A 20,367-nucleotide genomic window follows, 5' to 3' on the forward strand; every position below is an offset into this window, starting at 1 on the left:
AGATATAAGAGTTTAATTGAAGTTACCCTAAAGGGAATTGTTCTCATCCCAGAAGTCATAGGTTAGCAGATAAAAGTCCAGTGCCAGGTGTAAATTCTTCCCCTAGAGTTGTTGGTTATGGGAGTCCCAGAGCACCCCCCCCCAACACACACACACACCAAACAAGAGAGGCTATTGCTATTGCTCTTCATTGCCTGTGAAACCTTCACGGTCACAATGGAAACATTGGTCACAGGACATGGAGAAATCAAGGTGATACTAACTGACCTAGAAGCCTCCTCCTCAATTTCTAAATTTGAGAGGATGCTCTGTGGACTACTGGGGGAGAAAAAGTCACCAACAGTCTTATGCAGATGTCAACACTGTGAACTACAATAATGACTGGCTTGGCAAGATGTGCCTATGGGTACAATAATGGCATAAATGTTATGAGGGAAAGAAACTGCTTTCTGAACGGATTTAAGGCCCACTCTACAAAAAAAGAACACACGCCTGCTACTGTTAATCTGACCGAGAACCTATAGCTGAGGAGCTCACAGGCTCCAAATGTAAACCTGTTGCTGTTATTCTCCTAAATGGAAATAGTATAAAACTTCCAACTAAATATATACCTCCACACCTATATTTTAGTACAGCTCTCATCCCTTATCAGACAAGCTTCTTGTGCAGTGTATAGGAGTTAACTCAGAAACTTAAAACTGGTCAAAATGCAGAGAATAAATGTCTCTGGAGTGCTCAGGTATAAATGGTACATGTATTTCATACCCATTACCCCCAAGGCTCTGGGAACAGCACATAAGAGTGTATGAAAAGGTTTTTAAGAAACAAAGGTTAGAGAGGAGCAGAGTAAAACAGTGTCTTCTGGAGATGATAGGACTAATGTACTCATGACCTCACAGAAGATGTGGTTGCCTGCACAAGATCACATCAATCAACACTCCAGTATGGAGAGAGGAGGGACTTACAAGTTCCCGTAGCTAAGGATCTATTGATAGTTGATGACTGATAGGGAAGGGAGAATAAGTTTTTTTTAGGAGAACGGTCCTTCATTGGATAGTCCCGCGCCCATGTATATGTGAGCAGCACAAGTTGGACTTTTCTAAAAAGAAAAATAGTGGAAGGCATAAAGTTGGGAGGGCGGGGTAGAAGGGAGATGCTGGAGGAGTTAGAGGAAGGAGTGGAAGAGTGAATATTATCACAGTAAAATGTATGCATGTGTAAGTTCTCAAGGAATTAATGAAAATTATATTTAAAAGTTTTTAATGGCTTCCTAATTAGCTTTTCTAAATGAGACCTTTTGACTGGTAGTAAAGACACTATAGGAGATTATTTAATTCTTTACTTCCAGCCCTATTACAGTGATTCCTCTGTATATACATATATTTCATACTTCACAAATTCCTTTCTCTATGTTTTAATGCAGGCTTCCTTTTCCATCTTCTAACACCCCTTCCCAAGGACTATGTTGAAATATTCTCCCTTTTCAAAGACTCATGTTCAGGGCTCTCCCCCATAATAACCTTTTTGATTCATTCATCCATCCACTCATTAAATAAGTATGTATTGATCAAATACGTTACTTTCCTACATTCACATGTGTTTCCTAGATACCAATGATAGAGCAATAGGCAATGGAAGGAAATTCCTTGTCCTCATAGTATTTACTTTTGTTGTGGAAAAATAGACAGTAAGCAATATATTAGGCTGAACAGGCTACAATGGATAAACTCACACTGAGGGACATCAGGGGACACAAACTTGAGTCGATAGGCATTAACATATATGACAGAATGCATGAAATCATATTGGCAGACTATGGTGGGGTACAGATATGGGAGGAGACCTAAATATGATTAAGATGTATTATATGAAATGTACAAAAATTCACTAAAATATACATTGAAAAAATATGTGATGTATTAGATTATGATTAGTACCAAGGTATAATAAGGGACAATAAAGAGATGAAGAGACATGAGACTATCAATTGAACCAAAAACTTATCCTTTCTTTTGAATACCTAAAGCAATTATTTCCATTTACAATACAGTTATTTGTGTACTGTCCCATTTGCACTGTAGTTTTTAAAACTCCTTGAGAACAGCGACTACACCTAGTTCAACTTTGTAACTCTTGGAACCTAAGAAGAAAACACCCAGTATATAATATTTTAAAAGAATTGAGTTAATAAAATTAATGCAATAAGATTTTAAGGGAAAAAAATGTCGTATTTGTTGGTCAGAGATGGCTCATAAGAAGACCTTTAATGTGTGCAAGACCTTGAAAGATAGGTGGTGAGGAGAGGAAGAAAAGACTAAGTTGTTTTGACATATCTGTTCTTAAAAGCTAAAAACTATTGCTTTAGAAATTAATGTTAACATGATGTGTCATTTTCTCTGTCTTTAAAACTAGTGTTTCAGAAGGGACGAGCAATTGACACTGGAGAAGTCGACATTGGTGCGCAGGTCATGCAGACCATTCCACCTGGTTTATTCTGGCGTTTCCAGATTACTATCCACCACCCTGTATATCTGAAATTCAATATTTCTTTAGCCAAGGACTCTTTGCTGGGAATTTATGGCAGAAGAAACATTCCACCTACACACACTCAGGTATTTGATATAATATGTATTTTCTGAAATCCTTTTAGAGGATACTGCATCAAGTATTGTCCTTTGTGAAGAGTGTAGGAGTCAAGGTGAGGGTAGAAAAATCTTTGTGACAAAGAAATACCTACAGTAATCACACTCAAACTAAAGAAAAAGTAGCATGGTGAAATAAAGAACAGTATTTAGCAGGGCATATTCAGAAAAGAAAGTTTAACATTATGATCTCTGCTTCCTAGAAAATGGTCCTCATGAACTTAACAGCCTTTTCATATTTCTTTGCTCTAGAGTCCTTATCTTCTGCGTTGATTCTGTATATGTCTGTGCAAACTTGTCACAATAAAGGAATGCACATCAATCACAAGTTGGTGGCAAATGAGTCAAAAAAGTGGCAGGTTATGTTTTACATATAGAAATGTTTCTTTCTATAAGCAATAGTTTATAACAATTCAGATATGTAAAACCTCTACAATTTGAATAGTCTGCTCATAAACCTTAACTATCATATTTCTTCTGGTTTGTTAAATTTTTTTCCTGTATTAATTCATTGTAAACTGCTGCATCTAAGGAATAGTAAAAATAATTAAACATTCAGTCCATACTCCCTCCAATAGTTATGGCCACAGACAAAAAACTTATTTTCTGGGCAAGTCAAGATAGCTGAGGAGTAGGAATACCATTCAAATATGACTCAAAAAAAGAAGTACAAAATAATCCATGTAACACATGCTTACAAACTGATTAGAAAGCCTTTGTATATTTAAATATATACTCACAAATGTACTACATTGTGATATTCTCATTTCTGACTATTGATTTACTTGTATTAAAAACCTATAAAAACTATTTTCAACTTGCAGCAAAGGTCACATTTCAGAGCAGAATGTGTTTAAAGGTATCTTCTATTAGATGCTCAAATAAAATGTCAAGATTCTCTTGCATAATATTAAATATTGCTTCTATTTCTTAGCGTTTTGTTTTGGGGTTTGACAGTTCATTTTAATTTGTATTTATATTTATTTTATTGCATGAGTGCTTTGTCTGCACGTGTATAAGTGCATCATGTGTGTGTAATTCCCAAAGAGGCCAGAAGAGTATGTCAGATCCCTTAGAATTGGAGTTACTGATGGCTGTTAGTCTCCATGTGGAGGCTGGGACTCAAACCCAGGTCTCCTGCAAGAGCAGCCAGGACTCTTAACCTCTGAACCATCATCTCTCCAGTCCTCCCATGGTTTTGTCTTAAAACAAGTATTTTGAACACTCCCAAACTGAGATATTCCTAATATTTATAAATATAGTGAGGATGCATTTCAGAATTAATTAATACTTTTGATTCCATATATACTTGAGAATTAATAGCTTTCTCTTCCACTTCACCCACCACCAAAGCACAGAAGTTTTGAATAAGTCAGTTGTAGTTAAAAATGGTTTTAAGTCAAAAAGTAAAGGCAGATCAAGTTCATATTTGTATTTGTATTTGTTCCAGTTTGATTTTGTGAAATTAATGGATGGCAAACAGCTTGTAAAACAGGATTCCAAGAACTTTGATGACAACCAGCACTCCCCTCGGAACCTGATCTTAACCTCACTTCAGGAGACAGGTTTCATAGAGTATATGGACCAAGGACCTTGGTATCTGGCATTTTACAATGACGGCAAAAAGATGGAGCAAGTATTTGTGTTAACAACAGCAATTGGTAAGTTCTGTTGAGTACCATTTAAATTCAAAGCATAGCTCTAGAAAGATAGAAGTGGAGAAAGTAACATATTTCTCTGACATATTTTCATTCTACCTTAAAGTCATTATTCAGTATATGCCACTATGAGTAAAAGTTGTATTGCTGTTCTCATTGTTCTTTAAATGCGGGTTAAGATATTTTTAAATTCTCCAGTATTTGCTGATATTCCAGGTCACTTATCATGCAGTTCTTTATAGGTTCTCAAGAAAAATTCCCTTGCTAAATTGTTAACAAATCTATGTAGATGAACAACGTCAGAGTAAAAAGATAATAAGCAAGGAAAGAACTGTTAAGCCAAGCCTAGTGGCTCACATCTGCAATCCCAGCCCTCAGGAGACATATCATGTAGGTCTGTGAGTTCAAGGCCAACAAGAACTACAGAGGGAGTGCAAATCTAGCATAGGCAAATTTGAGAGACCCTGCTAAAAATATTTTTTTAAATTGTCAGGATCAGTGATAGAGAAATTACCTAATATGTAAGATACCTCAATCCATAGTAAGAAAGAAGGACAGAAAGGAGACTCTATTAATTCAAGTTTGATTATAAAAGAAAAGCTAATGAATACCTCTTAAAATTGAAAAACTGGCATCAATACTTTTTTTAGAACAATTGATTCTAAAACCATTAAGGCTTCCAAATACAGTATAAGAATATTAGAACATAATACAGAAGATAATACCTTGAGTCATTTCATGTCCTTTCTTGCAGAATTAGTTTAGTCTAATAATCAAATGGCTTTCATTTTGCCCTAGGCATTTTAAAATGTATTCTTTCTAAACATAATGCCTGCACACACTCTTATTTACTGTCACCCTCCTTAGTCTGAGACAGCTCAGTCTTTTGTCATTTTTGGTGAAAAAAATTTCCCATGACCTTTTTGTGAATAAAGCTGAGCTCCTTAGCAATTTGAGAGTCATCAGAGTAAACAACATATATTTGGCATTATATTGTTTGAAATGTCCTAAAACACATGTATTTTAAGAGAAGGGAAAAGCTTTTAAAGCTGTCAGTTTTCTATACAAGTCTTCCCACTTTTATCCTTTGGTTAACCTGCTCAGCCACATGTTTAGGAAGATGTGTTGGCTGTTAATAAATATGCCATCTGTTCCTTAGAACAATAATGTTCTATTTCTACTTGATGCTGAAGAACTTGAGTGAATACAAAGTGGTATTCTATCCATAAGACTATTCACATTTTCCTCTAAAATAATCATAAAAGCAATAAAAATCATGCTGATGCAAATTCCATTGATATACACATGTTCAAATACAAAATATTTTTGTTAAATTAGAAAAATGATATTTTTTCATTGCTGTCATTGTTTCATCACTTGGAGTGTATCCATAGAATCTATTGGAATGAAAATTTCAAAACCCAATTTTGTAATATGAGTGTCATTAAATTATGACTGATTGAAATACCTTCCTGAAATTAGAAGATATAAAACATTTGTGAAGAGTTTTCTTTATTCCTTTTATTTTAATCCCTTAGCTCAACTTAAAAATACTAACTAAGCTACTGACCTTTCAAAACCTTGTACATAAAGAAATATGCTTATGGTTTTCTCCCTTTACCTTACTTTATCCCAAAAAGAACTTAACCTATGAGATCCACTCCCACCATCCAGATAATCAAGCCATCAGTTTCATGTCAACAACATATTTGTCTTTTGCATATGCAAGTTGGTGTATTTAATTTCATATTGTGTTTAAGATTAGAAGCAACAGAAATATTTAGTGTTCCACTGAAGAAAGTTCAAGTATATTTCCCAAAATAATCAAAAGTGTTTGAGTAATTTACCCTAAATTCTCCCCATTATATTTTATATTATTACACCTTGTCTTAATTACAGTGAAAGAGGGCTAACATGGTTCAATAAACAACGTAAAGATTATGTGGCTTTTCCTGAAATGCTGCTCATTCATCTACTTCATAATGTTAGAATCAGTTGATCCTAAATATATATGGTCCCACTACTGAGGATCAAGACAAAAGTTATAAATAATCTTTTTAAATATTGACTGTTTAATATTAATATGTATTCTTTCCCAGCAGTATACACTGAATTATCAATATCACAAATCTCAGACAGCTTTCATATAATGGTAACTGATGCCACATCTAGAGTACTATTCTACTCCAAGTGTCGCGCTGGATGCTTTGCATTGTTAGTTGATTGGATTCTCATCAGAACTCTGATTGCTGATGTACAGTGATACTCACGTTACAAATAAGCAGAAACTTAAAAAGAGGAAATAATTTGACAAGTCTTTCAAAGAGCAAATGGCAAACTTGACATTTGAAAGGCAGTCGGCCTGATTCCAAATCCTATGCCCTTTAGTTTATACATCCCTTAAGATTATTTACACTTTCTTTTTCCCATGAGAGAAATTACCTGAAGCAAAACCTACCATCAGTACAGATGGAGAAACTAAGGCGCTTTCTACTGTAGTGCGTGAAGAGAGTTTTAAATATATAACTTCAAACTTCATCCTAACCATGATGAACTGGGACCCGAGAAGTGATTCTAAAATAAGATTTAAAAGATATAGGGCAAAGCTTACTGTAGTTCAACAGAAATACAAAATATTTACTTTTTGTTGATAGCTGTTTGTTTTTCTGATACAGCCATCTTTCTCTTCATTTCTTTAGACTGCCCCAATATTAGTCAGTGAAGGTGGCAGTTGCTAAAACTTCCTTTCAGCCCCTTGGTTCTCAATCGCATTGCTGGAATTAAGCTCTATGTAGCAGTGGGAAACCAGAGATAGCTCATAGAAAAGTCAATAAGATGTAGCTATTTTTATTTATTTTTGATAGCGAACTTTATTAAACTTTTATTTTTCAAAATAACTACATTCCCACATGGCTGATTCCATAAAATTGTCAATAGGATCTGATGTGAAATTAAATTCAACTATATTTATTTTTGAAGGCTTCCTCCATGGCCTATTATTAACCATCCATGGTAAAGAGGATCAAAATTTAGATTTAAGATATCTTGGTACAAGATATCTAGATAAGCAGAAAATAGAGAAATAATTGTTTCATATGTGACTTTAAAATATGCTTTAAACGATTTCACAATTACTTTTTAAATAAATTAATGATTTCCTGGTGTTAATTGATGGTTTAATGAGTTAGCAGGATTGGCTTTCCTGACCACTACATTCTGGCTTGTTAATGTTGTCACTTGTTTGTCAGGTTCAGTACTCTAACACAGTGGTCAGACAGGTGATTGCATAAACCTGCAAAAGTCAATCTGGTATGTTCACATGGTGATGAGAGTTACCTCCACTCGTTCACAATAGGGTATTTATCCATGCAATCTGACCGCTGCATCTACAAAATCTATACCCAATTTTTTAAGAATCCTCCAAAATAGATTGAATACCATTTTGTTTCTCATCCCTTTATTCTTCCCAAGGCAAAACTCCAAAATGCAGACCACTAGCTTTCTAATTATTAAGTAGACTGAAGTATTTTCTCTCAATGCTCTAATTTGGGAGTACCTACAGATTCGCTTGGATCGCTTATTTGATTGTAGATTGTGGGCCTATAACCCTTTGAGACAGGTTCAGGAGAGTCAAAGCTGAAGCCAGGTATTTATATTAGAGGTGTTCCATAATGATCCTACCTATGAACGAGGTTTATAGGCCACAGTTGTAGAAATGCCATTTCTCAAAGGTCATTGTAATTCTCATTATTCAAGGGATGATACTGTGAGTACCTCTTAGAATCTCTCCTGATTGGAGTAGCTTTTCCAAGTAAAGAAAAATTTTAATTAAAGAAGAATCAGCATATAAATGAAGTATGAGTTCAATAGGCCAGAAGAAAAGACACTCTGGGGTCAAGAATGCTGGGTATGGAAAACGTATAAGAAAGAGTAATGGAAGAGCGTAACACACATGCACACACACACACACACACACACACACACACACACCACACCACCAGCAGCAGCAACAGCAGCAAGAACAAATCATAGAGAACATAATAGTTCATAGACCTCTAATTTGGTCATTAATATACTCAAATACAATTGTATACTGTAAAAATTATAGACATTTTCAAAGACTGACATTTGTGAAACTTTTTTCAGAGAAAATATAATATTTATCAAGTTTTTTTCTGCACATCTTTATGTCACATAATTACCAATAGGTGCCTTCAAAATCTTCTCAATTCCTATGAAAACTATTTGGTAGGAATGGATTGAAAGGCAGTCAGTGGCAGAGAACTGATAAGCATTTATAGCCAAGAAAGCATTTCTCAAAAAAATACTTAGGTTCAAATGATCTAAGTGGTGGTGAATTTAATATGAACACTTACTTTATTTTTTATGAACACTTACTTTAAAAGCCTTCCATTGTCACTTATTAATGAAAATGAAATACTGATTATCATATTTAACCTGTCAAGATAGTATATTAAATGTTCTAAATTCTAAGAGAGGAAATTCCTTTGCTATAACCTAAGTTTGAAAAATAAAGAGTAGTGCTTCTCTTCTGTGTTGCATTTTGAAGCATGTTTTGCTTTTGAGAAATGTCTTATAATTTTCGTACCTTTTAAGCTTTACCATGATTGTCTTTTAAGAATATAATTTATCTAGACCCTTCATGAACTTTAGAGATGAATTAGTTTTTGTTCTTCTCTTAAACAGCCAAATCAGTAATTTAAGAGCATTTTAAAATAACCTACTGAATATGACATCATGTAGAAATCTTTGGCATTGCATCTAATTTTGAGCAGTAAATGTTTTGTTGACAGCAGAGGTCAAAACTGTTACAGGTCCAGAATTTCTGAAACTTTAAAAACATTATGTCTTCAGCCTGAATATGTGTTCATTTTTTTTTCTTTTCCCTTTGTATGAAAAGAAATAATGGATGACTGTTCAACCAATTGCAATGGAAATGGAGAGTGTATATCTGGTCACTGTCATTGTTTCCCAGGATTCCTTGGACCGGACTGTGCTAGAGGTAATGTTGCTCTATGACTGTGATTGCTTAAGACGAAGTAATGTCATTGGCAATCTCAACATTACTAGTAATAATAGTGATAGTAACAATAGTAGTAGTAACAACAACACCAGCACTGCCCCCCAACAGTATCACCAAAATGTGACCACTTAGTATGCCAACCTTATTCTAAACACTTTGCATCACATCTTTATTTTCAGCATTCATTTTTATTTTACGTGTATGAGTGTACTGCCTTCATGTGTGTAAGTGCACCTGTGTTGTGCAATGTGCATGAAGGTCAGAAGAAGGTGTTGGAGCCCCTGGAACTGGAGTTACAGATGGTTGTTAGTTGTTATGTGGGTGCTGGGACTCAAACCCAGGTCCTCCGCAAGAGCAGCTAGTAATCTTAAACACTGAGCCACCTCTCCAGCCCTGCAAAACCTCTTTTAATTTCTCCTTCCTATTATAGCCCTAATGAAGTTGCTCTACTATTATCTCAATTTTATGAGTAAAGAAAGAACCCAGAGTGATTAAGAAACTATCCAACGTTAAGTACCACCTGAGATTTAAACTCAGATTATCTTTTCCAATGATTATATAATGCTTATAATTCTTTTATAAATTAATTCATAACAGTCTGACATTAAAAAGAGACAAAATTAATGTTTACAAATACTTTTATACCTGGAAGTAGTGGTGAATTGTAAAACAGACATGTAGCTTAGAGAGTAAAGAATGGAAAGTCAAAGGTTAAAGAGGATGTGATATGCACTTGGGCATAGTTTAATTAATTCTGGAAAAGTTTTAGGTAAATCAGACCATGCTTTCCTATGAAATTGTAGTTATTGTTTTGGAGATGCTTTCTGTTCATCTTCAGTATAGTCTTAAAGTTTTAAGTTTGCTAAACTAATCTCAGATTTTGTGGAAAGTTTGTTCATTTAGAATAAATTCCATTCAACGGAGAATCTAAAGCAGTTACTAGGTTCCCAGCATCATAACAGATCTTGTGGAGATGTGAAGAAGGGTTTGATTTTTAAAAAAAAATGCATAAAACAAAGGATATGGGCTCTGTTTTAGTTACTTTCTATTGTTGTGACAAAATACTGATCAAAAGCAACTTGGGGAGGAAAGGGTTTATTTGGCTTACCCATCCCCATCACAGTTCATCATCGAGGGAAGCCAGGGCAGAAACTCATGGCAGAAACCTACAGGCAGAAGCTGAGTCAGAGACCAGTGAGTACTGCTTACTGCCTTGCAACCTTGGCTAGAGCTCGATCTGCTTTCTTATACAATCCAGGACCACATGGCCCAGGTGTGGCACCTCCTACAGTGGCCCAGAATTGTGAAGTTGACAACTAGAGTTGTATAACACAATTGATCCCTCTTCAACTTGATATATAAACATGTCAGTATTAAACCATAACTTTTCTACTTTTTTTCCACAAGATGCCATGTTAATATTAACAACACAATACAAAACATAATACAACTTTTAAAGTTCCACAGTCTTCAAAAATTGATTCTTTAAAAGTCCAATGCCTCTTTTAAAATTCCAAGTATCTTAACTGTGGGCTACCATAAAATAAGAAGCAAGTTAAATGTTGTTTACTCCAAAGGGAAGAACTAGGGCATGATCAGATCAAACCAAAACCAAAATTGAACAGTGTTAATAGCTCGGTGTCTGGGATGAGGTTCACTGATGGTGTTCTAGACTCCAAAAGGCTTGAGTAACTCCCCATCTGTGGCTGCACCTTTCCCAGCACACATAGCTAGTCCATTAGACTTAGGCCAGCTCTACTTCACACACTTGTTGCTGTCCTAGACCATCTCGACTCCACACCAGAGTCCTGTTGTCTCCAGTGTGGTAGGATCTCCACTGTAAGTGATGCTGCACCTTTACCAATGTCCTGGCCTCATATGGTGCCAAGCCTTAGACTCTCTCCTTGAGCCTTCATTCCTGCAGGTCTTCATTGCAACTGAGACTGCACCTTCACCAATGACATCTCCTCAACTATCACAGTGTAAAGCCTCGGATTCTTGTCATGACCCCTTCAATTCTGTCACAACCACTATCACCTGGGAGACTCACGTTATTACTAAGATAGGCTTCTAGTTTAAGATGCAGCCTTGGCCACCTCCGGATCAAAGCTTCTTTGTGCTGGCCCTAACAGAATATTTCCCTGATTTCACCTCAGTGATTCTGGTTTCGTTAATCACAGCTGATTTTTCAGTCCCAGCTGACCAGTATTGATTGTCCCAGTAAAGCACAAAATGTTTCACTTCCAAAAATTCATACTGCAAAGTATAGGATTCAGATAGAGCCATTGAGGGACTTTTATACTTCCCTCTGAAACTTCATGAGCCATGCCTCTATCATCTATTCTTTCAGCATTATCTTCCAAGCTTCCATAGCAGCTAATTAAGCACTCAACATGCTTTCTAAATTCCAAATTCTTCCACAATCCTCCCAAAACCAACATGGTCATGTTTATCATAATGTACCATGATCCACGTACCAATTTCTGTTCCAGTTAGCTTTCTATTGCTGTGACAAAACATGGACCAAAACTACCTTTGGGTGGGGAAAGGGTTTATCTCATCTTACTCTTCCAAATGACAGCCCATCACTAAGGGGAACCAAGACAAGACCTCATGGAAGGAACCTGGAGGCAGGAGCTGAAGTACAGACCACAGAGGAATGCACTTACTGGCTTGCTTGTCTGACCTGTGCTCAATCTACTTCCTTCTTTAATTGAGCTCTTTAAATTTTATACATTTCCCACTCAAATCCAGACCCCCGATCCCCTCCATAGCTCCCCCTCATCCCCCCACTGAACCCAATGCACTCTGCCGTAAATGGTGAGTCCTAATTCATTCAGGTATTTGGATCCAAATGTCCTTCAGTGTAAATGGGTCCACTGGAGTCTAGTCAGCTCAGCCAGTGGTTGTATGTAAGTCATACTCTCCCTCGCCCAGCAGCAATCAGTCTCAAATAGTTCTCAATCTAGTGCAGGTCCACCACCTATCTCTCACCTCCCCTATGGGCCTTTGTTTAATTGAGCTGACATGGGTCCCACATTTGACGCCACTGCCACTGCAGGTTCACATGAGCAAGCCTCCAGTGGCCTGGAAGACTCCACCTCCTTATGTTCATGAACCAGCCCTGGATCTTACAATCTTTCTGCCTCCTCCTCTGCAATGGTCCCTGAGCCTTGGGTGGGTGAGGTTCCATATAGGAGTCCTGTCCTACACTCTACAGTCTCTTATTCTCCAAAATGTGGCCAGTTGTGGCCTCCTGTGTGCATCGAACACTGATATACATGGAAGTCTCACTGGTGAGAGTTGAGGGGTGCTTTATCCCTCTCTCTAACACTTATTCCACTATGTTCCATGAGCCTTAGTTGTAGAGATTTGACTACAGGTGTGTCAGCTAGTACGGGGCATCTCCTAAGCATATGTTCTCTGTGCCTGACCAGTTGTGCAACTCTGCAGTAGCCTCCATCTGTTGTAAAGAGAAGCTTCTTTGTGTACAGCATGCTTGTCATTCTAAAGGAGGTCTCTTCTATCTGGCACTGCGTTCCCTGCCAAGCAGCTCCCAGGTATACATATGCATTAATGTTCAGATACTCTATATGCATTTCTCATAGGGTTTCTAGGGCACTGCTTTTCCCTCTAGGTTTCCTAGCCCCCCCCCCGAGATTCACTCATCTCTACTCTTTTTCCTCCCATCCAGCTTCCCTCCTCCCTCCCTCACTCCTTAGTCACAGTGCCCCCGTTATCCCCACCCTCTTTCCTATACTCCAGACTCCCGTTGTCTTTCCTTTCCTGACTTTCCTCCCTCCCCTACCATGGTTCCTTGCATGTCCCTCCCTCCTCTCCTCCCTGCCGATTACTCCCACTTTTTCCACCTCCTTCAGATAACATCTGTTCCCTACTACCCCCATTTCATGTAGTTTCTTTTCCTTTACGTCCATGTATCCTTTCCCTCTACCTGGCACCTGGTATTACATCAGAATGTATATACTCACATATAAAGGATGGGTGCTGCGATCCACAAATGAGGGAGAGCATACGTTGCTTGCTTTTCTGCATTTGTGTTACTTCACTTAGTATAACACTCTCTAGCTCTAGCCACTTACCTGCAAATTTCATGATTTCATCGTTTTTTACTGCTGAGTAGAACTCCATTGAGTAGATGTACCACATTTTCACTAACCATTTGGCAGTTGAAGGACATTTAGGTTGTTTCCATTTTTTAGCTATTGTGAAGACAGCAGGAACAAACATGGATGTACAGGTATCTCTACAGTATGATGAGTCCTTTGGGTACATGCCAAGGAGTTGTATCACTGTATTATATGGTAGGCTCATTTAAAGTTTTTTGGGGGTTCCCCACACTGTTTTCCATAGTGGTTGTACGAGTTTTCATTCCCACCAGCAATGAATGAGCGTTCCCCTTTCTCCACATCCTCTCCAGCATTTGGAGTCTTTGGTTCTCTTAATCTTTGTCAATCTGACTTGGGTAAGATAGAATCTTAAAGTGGTTTTTATCTGCATTTCTTTAATTACTAAGGATGTTGAGCACTTTTTAAGGTGCTTCTTAGCCATTTTTATTTCTTTGTTTGAGAACTCTCTGTTTAGGTCCATCACCCATCTTTTTATTCTGTCATTTATTTTCTTATTTCTTTCTCTTTGAGTTCTTTTTATATTCTGGATATTAATCCTCTATTGGATGTGCATCTGTTGAATATTTTCTCCACTCAGTGGGTTTCCTTTTCCCTTCCTTAGTTGTTTCTTTTGCTGTACAGAAACTTTATAATTTAATGAGGTCCCACTTACTCATTGTTGACCTTAGTGCCTAAGCAGCTGGTGTCTAATTTAGAAAGTCATTTCCTAACCCTACATCTTGGGGGGTGCTGCTTATGTGTTCTTTTAGAAATTTCTGAGTTTCAGGTTTTATATTGAGGTCTTTGATCCATTTGTAGTTGACTTTTGTGCAGGATGAAAGATAAGGTTCATGTTTCATTTTTCTGCAGGTGGAGATTCACTTTTGCCAGACCGTTGTTGAAGATACTTTCTTATGCAATTCAAGACCACATGTTCAGGGGTGGCAGCATTCACAGCGGGCTGGGCCTTCCCACATGATTCAACAGTCAAGAAAATGTTTCACATAGAATGCCCATAGGCCAAGCAGACAGAGAAAATTCTCCAATTGACATTCCCTCTTCCCAGATCTTTCAAGTTGACAGCTGAAGCTATCCAGCACAGGCACTGTCTTAAAAAAAAAAAAAAAAACCATTGACTTAATAGGGAGACACACAATGACAAAACAGAATAATATTCTAATAAAAGTACCCAAGTGTTAATAGAAGTAGACAGTTGTGTGCTAATTATTCAGTCTTTAAAAAATAACTTTTAATAATATGAATAATTGTTTATAAGTTTTTTTAAAAAATCATGCTTTGCTTCTAAGACAAAATTTAAAAGCTTAAATGTGCCAGTCACCCTTGCAGACATTTGGAGGTAGAAGCAGGAAGATCTAGACAAAATTCCTAGCTTAAAATATTAATAGTTACAATAGTTTCAGAGTATGACAAGACCAAAATCAAATATTTATCCTGTACTTGGGGGATCTTTATAAAATATATTTACCCCTTTTATAAAAGGAAAATTCTGTTTGCAAGCATAAACATGGGCCTATTTAATTAAAAGACAAAAGTAGTATTTTTTGCTTGAAATGATACACCAGAATCAATATAGAATTATTATTTGGAGATTTTTGAAAGAATTATAAGAACCTTACAAGTTCATTTGCTAACCTTCAGATTCATGCCCTGTTCTGTGTGGTGGAAATGGAGAGTATGAGAAAGGCCACTGCGTCTGCCGAAATGGCTGGAAGGGCCCTGAGTGTGATGTTCCGGAAGAACAATGCATTGACCCAACCTGCTTTGGCCATGGCACCTGCATCATGGGAGTCTGCATCTGTGTTCCAGGATACAAAGGAGAAATATGTGAGGAAGGTCAGAGCCCCATTTTAATATATTGCTTCAGGTTTTTCGATCACTGAATTGTCCAAAGTTTCATTCTGTGATACTAGTAGAGATGCAAGCAGTCTTTGCAAACAATAAATGTTCAACATGTCCTTGACACACAGGACAAAAGTTTGAGATTGGGGAAACTCATGTCTCTTCTGACAGTCTCTGATGTTATGATACATGAGACTGTGTCTGCGACACCTGCAGAGCAGCAGTGAAAAATTATTTCTCCTCATTTCTAATGTTTTTATAACCTGACAATTTCCATATTGAAGATTTTAGCTGTTAATTCATATGCTTTCATTATTACAGTTTGTTATACTACATAATAAAGCATTGCATTTAAAGAACGCAATAAAATAATGGTATATACACATTTAGAGAAGTTTTGCAAATGTTTTCTTTGTAATTACCATTATTATTATTGCTCATATTACTTATTCTTACATGCCTCATGTTGAAACTTGACCTCACTGCCTAAAAAAAGCAGGCTTACCACTAATGAGTTTCAAAGCAGTGCCTTTATATTAAATTCACCCCAAAGGAGTCTTTTAAAAGAATATTTTGAAATGGCAAAAGTTTTATCATTTCAACAGACATATTGGATAATAAGTTTACTAGTAATCAGACCATTTTCATGCCACATTCCTCAAATAAGACTGATTTCAGAAATAATATTAAACAATTACCATGGGAGATGGTCTCATCACAACTGTTGTTCAGGAAAGAGGCTGCTGAAAATGCACTATAATTGCTTTTTAAAGGTGGCTCATTAAAACTATTACACAGCATTCTAAAGGGTTTAATCTCATTCCATTCCATGAACAAACAAGACTTTAGCTTTCTACCTCCCATTAGCAGCAGTAGAATTTTGTTGTGAAGATTGTTTTGGTTCCAGTGAATTCCATTCAGTCTTTACAAGGCACTGAAGTTCTTAAGGTATTTTTAGAAATACTTTATGAGAATCAAACTGCAGTCATTATATGTGAGTATAAACTCAGATGCTGTATGGACCCTCACACAGTTTTCAAAAACTGATGTCTCTCACAACATGCACCATGAAAACCATATAACCTAAATCATTTAGATTCTTCCCATTCAAGTTTCATAAGAAACCGAAAAAGTATTTGACTTAAATTAGCTTTTTACTTGGTTATTAAGAAACTATGTAAAACAGCTAAAATAGCAAGAATGCCCTCCATGTTTTAATGGCATGAGCTTTACAAATATAATAGAAAAATCCTTCTTTATGGCCTCTTTTTATTTAGTACTAGAAAGCCTAGTGACGCTGGGTTTACATCACCTGGAGCCACAATTCCCTTTAGACATAACACATGTTTTCAGCTTTCTCAAAACACAATATTTTGTCTAAAAAAAAAAAAAAACAAAAACAGCCATTTCAACCATGCCTGTCTTCCTTAGTCCTATGATTTTGTTCCTCTGATTTAAGTATGATTTCTCTGATACAACCATTACTATAACAAAAAGTTGTAAGCATTGTTATAACAAAGAGTTGTATGTTTATGGAGAAGGAAACTGAGACCAATTATCCATCAAAATGAGCTTTATTAGGAGAGAGTGCCTCACCACCATCGGGTAACAGAGCATGATCCAGCCTTGAGGTGGGAGAGGCATCATGAAAACATTATAAAGGAGAACTTGAAGTGGAAGAGTAAGAAATATAGCCATCATGTACAGCATAGAGGAGTGCAAAGGAGAGTCTTCAGAACAATCCTCTGAACAAAGGGCATTTCTAATTTTTCCACCTTTTCAGGGGTTGGTGGGAAGTTCCACACCATGCAATTTAGTCTGGTCTAGCCTACAAAACAAGGAGCATAGAGAAGGCAGGTGATAGGGAGGCCATAAGCATATCTTGCAGTTACAATGGAGATGGTGCTGGACTTGCTTCCTACCTCTCCCTTAGCTGCCCTGCCAAGATCTGCTAGCTGTAGCCCTCACAGCAGGGGCCTGTCAGCTGCAGGGGTGTGACCTGATTTCTGAGAGAGAAGAGAAGGCGGCTGGTGGGTCTATGATCTAACAAACATGACTTAAATGACTTGAATGTAGCAACTCTCTTAAGAAAATCAGTTATAAGTCAAATGTAAAATGTCATTTTTTATTGTGCTTGTACTTTGACGTAAGCAAATTGGCTCCCTCTAAAAAAATTCTGTCTTTTGAACTTTACCTCTCTATCCAAATAATGAATCAAATTAGATACACCTTTAGGTATTTATTTGATGATTGGCTCAGGTATGAAAGTACTGTTCTAATGACCCTGAGATCCTGGACTAATCATAATTGCAATTAACACTAATCATAATAGTGCTTAAGTTAGACCTTGTCATGGTAACAAGCCACGCCCTAAAACTAGGCCAAACTTACAAATGCAGGCAGGTTGTATCAATATTTTCCATTGTTGCAAAAGTATTTCAAAGCATAATAATCCTCACTAGGATAAATGATTATAGTCTCCTTTGTATAGGAAGACAGAGAATTTGAAAGCCAACCTTCCCTTATCACATAAAACAGTTACTTAGCTAAAAGGACAGAACAATTTTCCTAAGGCAAAATTTCTAGATTCACAACATCAGAGACTAATGGGATTAAGTCTATGATATTCTAAGATGTTAAAAACTGTATTACCGTACCCTGATAGAAGAAGCCATAAAGAACTGAATTCTGAAATTAGGTTTAAAATGTTGCATTTTCAGTGTTTCTGGGGGAATAAATGCAAGGTTATAATAAATTTTACTATTTCATGCAACAAAAGTCACCTCACCAAATAAATTCGTTCAAATTAAAAATTGCATAACAACTTGTAGAAATATAAAGTAAAATCCTCATTCTGATTTCAGAAAAGATATAGAATGGCTTATCAAAAATTCTTGGGTTACTTTGCCAAGCTGAAAAATTCCTACTGAGGGTCCATACAGGTCCACCCACTTGTTTGGGTGGGGGGTGTCAAACACTGTTCACAATTGTACACAGCATATGTGTGATTTTCTTCTTCCAAATTTAGACTGCAACCTTTACAATACCCCACCATATTTTTAAATGTTAATATTCTTCTGGTTTAAACACAATGTTTGCATGAGTCATTTTGTTGCCTAATTAAAGCAACATTAATTATATAATACCATGAAATCAATGTGAATAGATCAGTTCCATTATCCAACATATGTTTTTATCAACCTTCCTTCTCCCCATCTTTTTTTGGGCCTTCAGAGGATTGCTTAGATCCAATGTGTTCCAGCCATGGCATCTGTGTAAAAGGAGAATGCCACTGCTCTAGTGGCTGGGGAGGAGTCAACTGTGAAACCCCACTTCCTATATGTCAAGAACAGTGCTCAGGACATGGGACTTTTCTTCTGGGTACTGGAGTTTGCAGCTGTGATCCCAAGTGGACAGGATCTGACTGCTCCACAGGTACTTTCTGTATATTTCTCTTTGCCCTCTGCTTTCAAGGACTAACTGATCATTTCCTTAAGGTAGTACATTCTAAAGTCTGGATGACTTAATCATCATAAGCTTTCAGGTATTTCCTTGGATACTGTTTTACCATCATTTATTTGTTGTTTTCATCTTGAATTTCATTGTAGTATGTCTACATGATTTAGCTTTTCTCCCTTTTTTTATTCTACTATATCTATTTCACTAATTTTCAAATTTCCTGCTATATTGTCTATGGTAGTAGAGTCTTTCAAATCTCTACCAACTCAACTTGAATGGCCAGCATTCCACTAAATAGTTCATTAACTAAAAACACAATAGCCCAGGAACTCTTCCCACTCCTCACCCTAACATTTTCCATGATTCTCCCCTGTCTACAGATAAGCTTCAGAGAGCATAGCTTCTTGTCAAAGGTTCACCACGAACTATTAAAGCTGCCTATCATCTGCTTCTACTTTACAAATAAATTCTTCCCTCTGTTCAAGTAACCAGTAAGATCTCCTTCTCCCCAGTGCATCATATGTTCACAATTTTGCATGCTTTTTCTTCGTTATGGAATACTATCAACTTTCCACCAAGGAAAATCCAACCCACCCAAGAAGGCCAACTACAACTTTAGTCATTCTACAAAACTTTCCTAATTAAATCAATACAAATCCTGTGAAATTCATTCCATTTGCGTGATTGGAGAGCACAGAAGGCATTGTGATCTAGATATTTGTGTACATGGCTTCTTTTCCCTTCTCAATTATATGCATTGAAAAAAAAATCATCCTTTATAATTTTGTAGACCTCCTCATATTATGTAGTAATTAAATGAATAGAATTAACAAATGGCAAATCCTGTAAAGCTTCTGCTTATGAATCTTGTGGAGATTATAAAATGGCACGTGGCAAGCAGAAAACATGCGTTTTCTGTAGGACTTCGGAAACAGTGAATTAGCTTGTGGACTGAACTCTGTGATCCTTCACTAAGGAAGCAAGAGAATCATTCTGTTAAAGCAATTAATTATAACATAATACTTAACTGTGATTCTAGCCATACTTCACTGAAATTGTGTCGATTCACATTCAAATAATATGGGAAATAGAACTGCATTTTAAATGTTCAGAAAATGAGAGTACAGTGAGGTAACATATACCTGTAACCCCAGCACTCAGGAGACTGAGGCAAAAAGATCCTGTTTGATGCCAGCCTGGACTACTTGGTAACTTCCAAGCTAGTCTGGCTACAAAGGGAGACCTTATCTCAAAAAGAAAAACAAGGAAAAACAGAGAGAAAAAAGATTAAAATGATAAAAGTGCTTTAATTATTGCTAAATGCAATTCTTAAAATCCATTCATTTATAGGTATAAAAAATACACACTACCATCTATGTGCTATGCATGATGCTTGATGTCAGGGATATAGAGGTGTCAGAAATGAGATTCATATTTGCAGAAATGGGTCATACCTTCTAGTGAGAGAGACACATTGACCAAGTTAGAAAGGGATTAAAAAATCAATATGACTGGGTATTATGGGAGTTATCCTTGTAATCTAACCTGATTATTAATTTATTTTCTACATATATGGA

The 20,367-nt window shown here is 36.6% G+C and overlaps 1 protein-coding gene across 1 annotated transcript in view; it reads left to right on the forward strand.

Annotated features, from left to right (window-relative positions):
- The window catches only part of Tenm1 (teneurin transmembrane protein 1), an 873,778-nt gene that overhangs the window by 588,027 nt on the left and 265,384 nt on the right, over positions 1-20,367 (forward strand). Inside the window, exons 9-13 of the mRNA XM_008833909.1 lie at positions 2,413-2,612; positions 4,093-4,303; positions 9,222-9,323; positions 15,131-15,325; positions 18,566-18,766. Of these exons, the coding sequence (XP_008832131.1) occupies positions 2,413-2,612; positions 4,093-4,303; positions 9,222-9,323; positions 15,131-15,325; positions 18,566-18,766 (909 nt within the window). The remainder of the gene's footprint in view (positions 1-2,412; positions 2,613-4,092; positions 4,304-9,221; positions 9,324-15,130; positions 15,326-18,565; positions 18,767-20,367) is intronic.

The sequence above is a fragment of the Nannospalax galili genome, unplaced genomic scaffold (assembly GCF_000622305.1).
Source record: "Nannospalax galili isolate Female #2095 unplaced genomic scaffold, S.galili_v1.0 scaffold75, whole genome shotgun sequence".
Lineage (NCBI taxonomy): Eukaryota > Metazoa > Chordata > Mammalia > Rodentia > Spalacidae > Nannospalax > Nannospalax galili.